General features: G+C 36.9%; 1 protein-coding gene across 3 annotated transcripts in view; it reads right to left on the bottom strand.

Moving 5' to 3' along the window:
* The window catches only part of Camsap2 (calmodulin regulated spectrin associated protein family member 2), a 114709-nt gene that overhangs the window by 93266 nt on the left and 9147 nt on the right, over positions 1-12296 (bottom strand). For 2 of the 3 annotated variants that reach the window (XM_004625322.2, XM_004625324.3), the window contains exon 2: positions 2807-3066. The exons of the other annotated variant lie outside the window; for it this stretch is intronic. In XM_004625322.2, the coding sequence (XP_004625379.1) occupies positions 2807-3066 (260 nt within the window). The remainder of the gene's footprint in view (positions 1-2806; positions 3067-12296) is intronic. 3 annotated transcript variants of the gene reach the window in all.

Raw genomic sequence — 12296 nt, 5'->3', positions numbered from 1 at the left:
AGGACTGCCATGAGTTCAAGACCAGCCTGAGCAACACAGTGAATCCAGGCGAACTTGAACTACATAGAGAGACCCTGTCGTAAAAACCAAACCACGCAAAACAAAACAAAAAAACCCCCCAAATTAAGTTGTCAAGTTCTTAAAAATCACAAACAGACTCAAAACCAGAGAAATAGGGGAAATGTATTCTTTAAATTACATTTTTTATTTATTTTTGTATTTTAGGGAAGGGTCTACAGAATGTTCAGGGTCTCACTACTAGATCAGACTCGGAGTGATCCACCTGTTTACAGCCTCCCAAGAACTGGGATGACAGGCGCGTACCACCACAGGGATTGAACCCTTGGCCCCTGCATCCGCTTGCAGGCGCTTTAATCCGCTGAGCTATTTGGCCGGCCCCCTAAATTACATTCTTTAAATACATTGAAAGTTACCAGCAGGATCAATACAGTGTGTAAGAAATACTAGTAATGAATACAATTAACAGTCTATTGACCCCATTATTTTAAAATTAATTCTGCAAGTACTTTCATATCCTCTCTTCACACACACATAATGCACTAGAAATGTAGAAACACTTAAGTTTGTTTCCTTCTTATTAAAGAGGATCTAAAATAGATAACCTACTTTAATGATAACTAGGTCATCCACTGCTTATCTATCTGTATCTGAAAGAGCAACTACCAAGCACAGATTCACAAACTCATCAACGTGTTTTGTAACTATCCACTTGGCCTGGAAACAATGGTAGTGGAAGTAATTAGTGGAATCATTCAACTTGTACAGTGATTCTGAAAGAGCAAATGTGACATACTAATAAGATACTTAAGTTGAATTCTGCTCACCCTGGTGCTGAGAAACTATCTACATATTTGGTATGTACCCAAAGCACAAGTCAGAAGGTAACCACTGGCTTAGAGCCGTCAATGAAAGCTGAAACTTCTTGGGTCTGAGGAGACATCTATATTCTCAGTTATCCTTAGTAATTCTTTTTTTTTTTTGGTGGAACTGGGGATTGAACTCAGGCCCTTGCACTTTCCAGGCAAGCACTTATTCTACTGAGCCATCTCCCCGGCCCCATCCTTAGTAATTCTACTATAAATCTATCAACCAAATCTGATTAACTATATTATTCTTAAGATACTATTCTCTGTTACAGGGTTATAACAAAGGAGAACAGGTAGAAAGCAAATTAGGTCATGGCCTCATTTAGTAGGTTTGATAAACTAATTTTTGTATGTCCTTCTTAAATTTCATAACACAATCCTCTACATACACCTGTCTCCTTCTTCCCAGCAAGATTACTACTCTCACATAAGGCAGTGTGATTTAATCAAATGTGCACAGCCACTTTTCTAATAGTATTTGTAATATCCGCATTTTGTGGAACTTAAGCTAAAGCAGCACAATTGACTAAAATAGCATAAAATAAACTTAAAACACTTGGATTTATATTTCCAGAGACTATTCACACGAGATTCTGTTTGCTTGTTCCGGAGCAGTTTTGCCATTTCTGTGTGTCTCCGTAAGTAAAACCTAATAATTATTAAATTAACTAAATAAATAAAACAAAATCTCTAATATGCGGAAGTTTACCATGAGGTTATTCAAGCTTATAACGAACACATACATATACTAACTTTTTTTTTTTTTCAGACATGGTCTTGCTATGCAGATTAGGCTGACCTTATGCTCTCTTTTGTAGCCCCCAGAATGGTCTCAAACTCACAGAGATCTTCTTGTCTCAACCTCCTCAGTACTGGGATTACAGGTGTATGTCACCATGCCCAGTTCCACAGCTGGCATGGCACACCCACAGTTCTGGGCCAAAATGGTGCACCTAAGGGATCTGGGGCCAACACAGGATGCTGAGGGTTCCAGGGTCAGCACAATATGTGGGGACAGAGATTGAACCTGGGTCTCTGCCCTTGTCAGACAGGTACTTATGCCTCTGAGCTCTCTCTCCAGCTCCCCAACTCTTTTTTTTTTTTTTGCAGAACCAGGGATTGAACTCAGGCCCTTGCGCTTGCCAGGGAAGCGCTTATTCCACTGAGCTATCTCCCCGGCCCCTCCCCAACTCTTGACTAGTGAAAAAATTGTCAAAAATACATTTCCCCACTTCTTCTAGCTAATCTCTTTGATGAAAAAAGAAGTTTTAAGGATTTTTTTTTTTTTTTTGCTCCGAATGCCTTCAGGGCAGGTTTGGCTGGCTTGAGTTGTGGGGATCGAACCACAGCAACCAGAGCCTGACTGCTTTGTTGAAGCAGCCACTTAAAGAACTGAACTAAGGGGCAGACCCCCGGAAAAAGAAGTTTTATTTTATTTTTCAGAACCGGGGATTGAACTCAGGCCCCTGCGCTTGCCAGGGAAGCGCTTATTCCACTGAGCCATCTCCCCGGCCCCAGAAGTTTTAAATTAAATAAAATTCATGTTAAAATAGATCATAGTTAAATTTCAAAACACATTGTCTTCAGTACAATTCACATTCAAAAGTAAGTACTTTCAGGGCCAGCCAGATAGCTCAGCAGACTAAAACGCCTGCTTAGGCAGAGTACAGCAGCCAGGGTTTGATCTCTCTGGTGCCGGGCTGGCCCTGCCCCCCAGGTTGTGCTGAGACAGCAATTGAGACTGGGTGTGGTGACATGTGCCTGTAATCCCAGTGCTTGGGAGGCTGAAAACAAGAGGAGCACTACGAGTTTGATCTATGGAGTGAGACCTTGTAGTCCCTGTACCAAATGCAAAAAAAAAAAAAAAAAAAGCAAGTACTTTCAAGCTTAAAAAAAATTATGGGTATATAAAGACTCACCATCTGTATGGGTTTCTTGTGGAGATCTCGTTCAGTTACCAATTTTTCCTGGTCGGTAACATAAAGACCTTTCTGTGCTAAAGCCTGGATGACAGCATCATGGCCTAAAAGAGGTTTGGCAGCATCACTCTTCAGAATGAGGCTCCCAGCTCGACAGTACAGTTCTGCTGATAGAAGCAAATTAACGACGGGAGGTTTGATGTGTTCCTGGTCATACTGATCAGTGTAAAATGGTTCTCGAAGTTCCTCTGGCACATTTTCTATAAAGGGAATAAATAATTCTATCATGAGATTTTTATAAAAGAAACACAATTACTTAGTAAGTACTGTCAAAGAACTTAAGATTCATCCTAAAAATAATATCCTTTTACCTGCACAGATTTTTGGATCTTAACATGTAATGTAGAACGAGAGAAATAAGTACAAGTTTTCTCTAAAGAAGACACTGTTCATAGCATATTCTAAAAAAGGGTCTAGAAAGCAAACTGAGTAAAAAGTTCTCAGTCTAGTGGCTCTTGGGAAGTATTTCTACACGTAGAATCAAAAATATAGAATGAACTATAAGAACCCTAAAAACTAATTTCAATGAATAACCATATATGTAATAAGTTAATAACCACACATATCAACCAAGATATGCACTAACATGTATTTCATGATACTGTTAGGTCTTGCCCCCTAAGGATAAAAGCCTTTGCCTAAAGTTTTACAGGTACCAAGTCACTGAGCAAAGAATTCCTAACTTATTTTGTTCCTTTGTCTCAAGGCTCCTGGTCTCTCTCCTTGCTTAGTCTACAGAAATTTTTGAAAGGGAGATAGTTAAGTACTATTGTCTAAAATCTGGTATTCAATACTGAGGGATGTAAAAGATTAAGAAAATAATAATAATAAAAAAGAAAATAATCAGAAGATTATTTTATTTTACTTCACTTTTTTCTTTTTTAAAAATTTTTTTTAAATTTTTTTTTATTATTTATTTTTATTTGTGTGTGTGTGTGTGTGTGTGTGTGTGTGGCCAGCTCAGCCCACCAGGGGGCGCGGCTGGCTGGCATGTGGTGCTGGGGGATTGAACCATGGTCCCTGTACTTTGCTGAGCTTGTTCTAAGTAGGTGCTTTAGACCACTGAGCCATCTCACCAGCCCCCACTTCACTTTTTTCTAGATTATTTTATATGAATAAGGAAATGAATTTCAAGGTCTAGTGAAAACAGGGAGTGAAGGAAACAATGAGACTGCAAATGACAAATAAAAGGTAGCCAGGAATAAAACACAGAGAGCGATCAATGTAGAAAGCACGGTCCAGCAAGATAGCTAAGTGGACTAAGCTCCTGCTTAGGCAAGTGTAGGGACCAGGGTTTGATCCCTGCACCACATACCACACTGACCCCGCCCCTGGGTATGCTGAGCCAACCACCAAGACTGGGCATGGTGGTGTATGCCTGTAATCCCACAGCTGGGGAGGCTGAAAACAGGAGAATCACTACGAGTCTAAGCTGTGTAGTGAGATCCTCTACCAAATACATAAATTAAAGAAAAAAATACAAGTATGATCAAGCCTGGGTTATGGGGGAAGCAGTGATAACACTAATTTTAAAAAAGGGAAATAAGGGCTGACCAAATAGCTCAGTGGATTTAAGCGTCTGCAAGTAGGCACAGGGGCCAGAGGTTTGATCCCAGGGCCTGCAGTGGACCACCCCCTGAGCACGCTGAGACAGCAATTAAGACTAGGCATGGTGGCAGTGCTTGCCTGTGATCCCAGTTCTTCAGAGGCTGTAAACAGGTGGATCACTATGAGTCTGATCTAATAGTGAGAACTTGAACACCCTGTAGACCCTTCCCTAAAAATAAAAAAAATAATAAAAAAGGGAAATCAAAGGCAATGCCATTCTAGATGCAAGAATACAAACTCTGTTTTAGTATGTTGGGTTTAAATGGCAGCAAATATACACAAGTGGAAGTATCCAATTCAGGAGAAAGTACAGAGTGAGTTATCAATTTGAGGTATTTAGAAACATGTAATAATATTATACTTTTTAATAATTAAAAGTAGTTTTCTTCCTTCATAGATGCATTACTCTGGCTTAGACTTTTTATTAGAGTAAACTCTTGTGTAATACTTAACATGAAGTTTTAATTTTTTTAAGGCAAGCTAGCCTTAAATTTAATATAGTTGCTTCAGCAGTGCAAACAGAATATAGTGCCAGTATTCATTTAAATTTTAGTACATAGAAATTATGTAGCAGAAAAACCATAAAAGAAATCTTAAAAAGATAGTTATAAAATGTAGAAAAATGAATTTTTGTTTTGTTTATCAATACAATGACTAACATAGGTGCCTTAGTATCTAAACACTAGTTATACAATGAAAAGTGAATGCATGTTCTAAGGGCTATAAATCTGTCTATCATACCTATACATCCATCTAATATTACTTTTACATACATTTTCACCCATGAGCTTTATAACATTATGGTGAAACAGGCAAATCAGATAATACACAAATAATCCACAGGAATATACATTTTATATTAAGGATTTTCTACATGCCAGGTGCTGTCCTAAATAAGAATTCTGTCATTTAATTTTAACAACCCTTTCACCCTTATTGGACAACTCAAGAAAAGTTGTCTATTGCAAGGCATATATCAGTGAATGTATGGGCCAGGGATATAGTTCTGTGGTGCAGAAGGTTGTGAGTTTGATAGCTGGTACCAAAACGAAAACAAACAAACGAACAAAAAACTATAAATGTAGAGTTCTAGTTCTAGACTACCTAGCTAAGCTGTGCCAAGAAATTCAAGGTGTGGGTGGATGAAAGATGTAGAGCTCAGAGGCTGTTTTCATTTCATAAGACATACTATAAATTTACAATGTTAAATATGAAGTTTTAAAAAAAGACTCTAATGCAAAGAAAATGGAAAGGATACACAGCAAATCAAAGAATGTTTCAAGAATATGATAAAAATAGACTTTCCAACCCCCTCCAAAAAATCCAAAACTTCATGTTAAATATTACACAAGAGCTCACTCTAATAAAAACTTTAAGCCAGGCATGTTGGTGTTTGCCTATACTCCCAGCAATCAGGAGGCTGAGGCAGGAGGATCACTGCAAGTTTGAGACAAGGCTGGGCTACAAGTGAGTTCAAGGCCAGCCTGAACTGCATAGCAAGACCCTGTCTCAAAAAGACACAAGAAAAGTCTAGATCTTTAAATGCCTTGTTTTACCAATGGTAAACTACTTTAAACAATTTGAAATTGTGTCACATTTTTCTTTAAAAATTGAACTGAAACAGTGCACCAAAAAATAAACAGGCAAAAGCAATGGTAAGCTTCACTCTTCCTAACCTGTACAAAGGCAAGAAATTAATAATTATGGAGTAGTTGAGTAAAATATCACTGCTAGAATTACAAAGTACAAGAGACAAGTTTTTCTGGTATACCAGGACTTGAGCATAACTTACCTTAATCATGTTATAAATCCTGACTAGCTTTGAGTTTTGAAATTAACATTCAGCTGAAACATCTGATGTACAGATAGAGTAGATAGTATTGCTCAATGCAAATTTCTATAAAGCTGCCTTAGCTCAATTGCATCCATCATCTAGTATATGGTAGAGATTTAAAACAATGCAGGGTAGAAGGTAGTATGGAAATGCATTTCAGAAATACCCTACTAAATAATAAGAACAATGCCTTACTTAAAATCTAACAATTATTTCTGACATAAGACTTATAAACTTCAAAAAACTGAAACTGAAAGTAAACCACAAATTCTTAACTTAAAATTAACTAAACGTCACAAAAAGTATTAATAACATGAAAAGAAACTCAGTAATCAAAAAAATTAGATTTTTTTTGTCTATCAAAGTAATAAAAACAACAAATGAAATACTGTTCACAAGGATGTACTAAAAGAGTAAAACTGTCCTACATGACCAAAAGGCAAAGACAATGTCTATCTTACAATGATACAGATTCCCTGAACCTAAATCAGGGCCTGGTACATGGTAAACACTCAGTAAATTTTGATAACTGAATAAAAGATGTTATTTAATTCATGGAATAAAACATATCTATGAGAACAACCTATTACCTTTCAGAAAGAAAGAAAGAAAGAAAGAGCAGGTCTTCCCTTCTAGTAGAACATTAGCCAAAAAAATGTGTGTGGGGGGTGGTAGCGACTGTCAATTCAGGCAACAATTGTTACCACATTCTAAAACAGAAAAAAAAATTCAACAAACAGGATACTCTGAGTTATATCCCCAGAATTACTTATTAATTAAAAATGGAAAAAGAGCTATTTTATAGTGGGAAAAATGGTAAATACTACTTTAACTAGGTGATCAACGTAATCATCAGTACTAGAACAAGCATTATGTGCCTCTTGATATGATTTACTGAGAACACATTTCTTCCCTGGTAGTCATATATCATTTGAATCTAATCATCAAGAAATCAGACACATCCAAGTTAAGAAACTCTATAAAATAACTAGCTCTTCCCCCTAAGATAAAAGTGGGGCTGTGTGCAGAGGGGGGAACAGGCACATCAGCTGGTGAGTCAGGTGATGGCCATGGGAGTCATACAAAAGGTACAGTAGTGAGCCAACCAGCAGGAGTAGAAAACAGCAAAGGAAGAGGTAGAAAAAGGAAAGTGGTAAAGAAAGAAGACAGTTGAGCTGGGAGATAGCAAGTCTAAGCACCTGCCTGACAAGCACAAGGACTGGTACCACATGCTGTGCCAGCCACAGAAACCAGGTATGGTGGTGCATGCCTGTAATCCCAGCATTGGAGAAGCTGAGATAGGAAGATCACTATGAGTGCAAGCTGCAGAGCAAGACCCTGGACCAAATAAATAAATAAATAAATAAATAAATAAATAAATAAATGATTTAAACAGAAAAAAGAAAGAGTCAAAGATGAGATGGCACTAGAAGGCAGGAGTAGCAAGGGTTTGGGAGATGGATTCTGGTTACGAGGTCTCCATCAGCTCTTATTTAGGAGCAGGTTTCTATGCACTTTTTTCCCTCATGTTTGGACACTCTCAGCACCCATGTCAGTACTTCAACATCACTGAAATCATTCAGATCACAGTGGAGACATCTGCTGAATGAGTGTGCAATACTACAAAGAATTGTACAGGCACACAGGAAAGATGGTGGCCTAGCCAGTCCCTGAAGGAACACAGGATTACGGAGGGTTGACAAAAGCAAAAATAAACCCAGGAAAAGTGCAGGATGTTCAACTCAGCATGTAGTCAGGTATTTCATTTTCAAAAGTGTTAATGTCATGAAAAATACAGCCAGCCAGAAAAATTATTCCAAGTTAAAGGGACTAGCGAAGAGACAACTAAATGTAACACATGATCTTAGACTAGATCCTGGAATGGGAAATAAAATAGCAGTAACAGAGGTTAAAACAACTGGCAAAATTGAATATGGGTATTGAGTGGATAACAAATTATAATTACATTGTCTGGTTTTTTGTTTTTTTTTTTCCAGAACTGGGGATTGAACTCAGGCCCTCGCGCTTGCCAGAGAAGTGCTTATTCTACTGAGCCAGTTCCCTGGCCTCTAGATTTTCTGATTTTTAACTGCAATTATATAAGAGAATTATCTGAATCATTTAGGGGTCAGGGAGCACAGAGTCCCTAATGCATTCTCAAGTAGGTCAAAAAACACTGTATTTGTACACATTTATATGTATCTATATACATATATATGTAGAATGTATACATGTATTTGTGTGCAAGGGAAGGTGAAAATGGTAAAACAAATGAAACAAAATGTTAACAGTTGATAAATCTGAATAAAGAATATTCCAAAGTTCTTTCTATAATTCTTACATTTGAAATTATGTAAAAAAACCTTAAACCTCAAAATGGTTAAAACCAATTCTTTCCCCCAAACCTGATCATCTTACAGAGCCCCCTTTATAAATGGACTACTCTGCTACTCATCAGCTGCTCTAGCCAGAGACCTAGGTATCACACTGTGTCCCTTTTCCTCAACCCCTCACAGAACAGAATCCAGTCCACAGCCATCCTTACCTCCTGATCTCAACTCATATCTGCCTGATCAAGACAATCAGAACATCTGTTCAATTACTATATATAAAAAAATTACTGTATTTCTAATTTTGTCTTCCCGCATTCATTCTTGTTCCCACTCCAAGTCATTTTCTGCTGTAGTAAAAATTTGCTTATTTCCCATAAGAAAATTTGATCATGTAGCACACATCACTAACAACCCCACCACAAGTCTCAAGGGTTTTCAATGACTTCTTGCTTCTTTTAAGAAGATCCTCCTTCTGCCAATTACATTCAATTCTTAGAAACCATGTTCTCTTCTGCTACAGAGCCTTTGCACATTCATGTTTGGCGTGGTCTTTCTTTCTACTTGTCACATGTTTTCAGGTTCTCAGGAGTCAGTAATCCAGTCAGTTTGGTCCAATTTCCCCTCAGTAAAAGGGAAGAATACAGCATTTATCCTGCCTGTACTTCTATTTTAAGAATATTCAATTCTCTTCAACATGAAAGGTTTGTAGTTTCTAAAACATAGGTGAGATGTTTTAAGATATTTTAAGTACAGATAGGTAACTAATAAATATAGTGTATTAAGCACAGAATTGATACATGTGTTAAGCAGTACCTTATGTATATTAAACATAAAGAGATGAAAAAAAAAACCCAGAAAGATGTCTTAATGTTCTTGAGGCAGTGAGGTATTGAATATTTATAATACACAAACATATAAAGCACTAAATATTTGACATAGTAAATACATATGAGACTAAACAGAGGTCCAATGAACACTTACACTCATGAGTTCTTAATTCAACCACTCACTGATGGTGTTCATTTTGGCCTATGTGCCCTCTGCCCAGAATAAAAACCCATAGCTGTTCATCAAGCTTACTTGTAAACTACCACTGTGGCCGGTGAGTTTGTCCCCTGTGTTTCTCTGATAGCACAAGTGTGTGTCTCTGGGCTTCCTTGCTATAATTTCAACACTGGTCTTAATGACCATATCATTAGCAGGAAAGGCTAATGTGGCAGAAAGACATGCACACATCAACACTGTGCCACAGCATGTGGAATGTGGCCCATCCCTCCAGCTTCCAGGCTATCATAAGTGTATCAATTCACCCCATCACTTTCCTCTTGCTTCCTGTTGTAAAATGGTTTAAGTATTCTATGTTTTTCAGTAAGTATTCTGTTCCATGACTTCTCAGATAGTTTGCCTGGTATATGCTTGGAGGTTACCACTGCCTCAAGGTAGTTTCCCACACAGCACTCATGCCAACTAAATAATAAAGGCAAGTTTCTTTCTAAAGGGCTATTCCTGCTTATAAATGAACAAATCATGATAGAAACATAACCAAACATTAAACGCCTCCAAGTACAAACCATCTACAAAAAAAAAAACAAACAAAAAACAAAAACACAAAAACAAAAACAAACCCCAATTGAATATAATCAACTCTATTGATATAACTGACAACTTACAAGAAATAGAGAAGAGAAACTTTAGTTAAACAATAAATACCATGATTTGGACTATGACAAGTTTTCTAAGACAAATACTCTGCTTTCTCTCTAACAAACTGCAAAGATAAAATGAGATGAGGGAGAGACTATATATTAAAAGAAAAAAAATTTAAAGAGAAATACCAACCAGTTGCAAAATATGACCCTTACACAGATTCTAACAGAATTACAACTGTTAATGAAACACATGTTAATGAAACACACTTATGCTATGGAGTGATGAGATGTAACAGCGCTGTGATGATGGCAGTGCCAGTTACATTTTAAAAGGCAGTCTTTAACTTTTGGAGATATGTGTGCTGATATATTTTAGGAATATAAAGTTACAGTGTTTGGGATTCACTTCAAATAACTGGCAGGAATAGGAGGTGTTTACAGATGAGCTAAGATTGCCCTCAAATTGATGACTGTGAGAGTTAGATGATGAATATATGAAGGTTTGCTGTTATTGCACATATCTAAGATATTTTAAGGAGAAATAACATAGGAGAAAATTGCAGAGCCTTCATGTAATGATCAAATAAAAGGTGTAGTACATGGTGTGAGACCAGACACTACTATACAATATGACTGAAAAATACAGTGAATGTTTAAATTTTAAAAGAAATTATTATAGTAAACTATAATATATACTGCCATTTATCTCCTTTGCTTCAAATACATATCCTATCATTGTTGCCTTTCTAAAGCAGTTCTGGAAATCCTCTTCCATGTCTTTAGTTGTAATCAATGTTTTGAATCAGTTCAAAATGTTTACCTTTCATGGTCAATTTTTGACTTTGTGGAAGAGCATGAAGCCACACAGTGTCAAATCTGGTGAATAAGATGGATGAGGACACACTGTTCTTTTTATGAGCCTGCCTTTCCAGTTGGATGGCACTTGGAAGCAGCATGCACTGTATTTCTGATCACACCTCACAGAGACAGGAAAGAGGACTTCTAGAACTGCTTCAGAAAATGGCCAAAAAAAGGGGATAAGTGTATTCAAAATGAAGGGGAATTTCTGAGGGGAATTAAGGTATCATAACTGATACAATCTCCCATTCATTTGACCTAGTCACATCTGTCTCCCAATTCCTCTTCAAACATTATCAGCAAAGTTATCAATGACTACTTGTCCTAAATCCAAGGAATTTTTTGAGACTTGCTCTTACTTAATCGTTCTCCTTCCTTTTATCTTATACTTCATTGGCAATATTCTCTTTCTGAGTTTTTAAACTCTACACTCTTCTGGCTTTTAAAATACTTTTTTTCCTCTTCATGAAATACAAAATACTAAAATTAATCTTAACATTTCCCAAGATCTCACCCTTCTTTCTATATATACAACTGATCAACAAATAAGTCTTATCTTTTACATCTATCTACTTCTCTCCATATTCAATGAAACTATTCAAATTCAAACTGCCATAATCTGCTTCCCGGACCATAATAAATAATTTTCCAGTTGAATTCTCCCTTTACAACTTAGTTATGCTCTAAACTACTTCCTATCCTATATGTAAGGCTTTTGTTTTTAATTGTGGTAAATATATATAAAATACATGATTTCAATTATTTTTAAGTGTATTCCAAGAGATGTCTCAAAAAATGGTCTTCTGATGATGTCACTTCACTGTAAAACATAAACTGAGTGGCTCAGTTCCAGGTACGATGAAGACTTCTATTTGTTTTCGTGGTGTTTGGGATTCGACCCAGGGCTTTCTCTCACTAGCCTACATACCCAGCTAAATTGTTAACTTACTCAGGCTGGGCTCAAACTTCCAACTTTTCTCCTGCTATAGTTTACCAAAGTGCTGGGACTACAGATAGTCATGTATTATCATGCCTGATTGAAAACGTCTTTTTAAAAAAAGAATTCTTAAACATAATACCAAAACTAGGTTATGGTAGCCTATGCCTATAATCCCAGCTACTCAGAAGACTGAGGCAAGAGACTTGCA

This window comes from Octodon degus, unplaced genomic scaffold (assembly GCF_000260255.1).
Source record: "Octodon degus isolate 3935 unplaced genomic scaffold, OctDeg1.0 scaffold00009, whole genome shotgun sequence".
NCBI lineage: Eukaryota > Metazoa > Chordata > Mammalia > Rodentia > Octodontidae > Octodon > Octodon degus.
The sequence above is the reverse complement of the archived record's forward strand: the minus strand, read 5'-3'. Positions and strand labels throughout refer to the sequence as shown.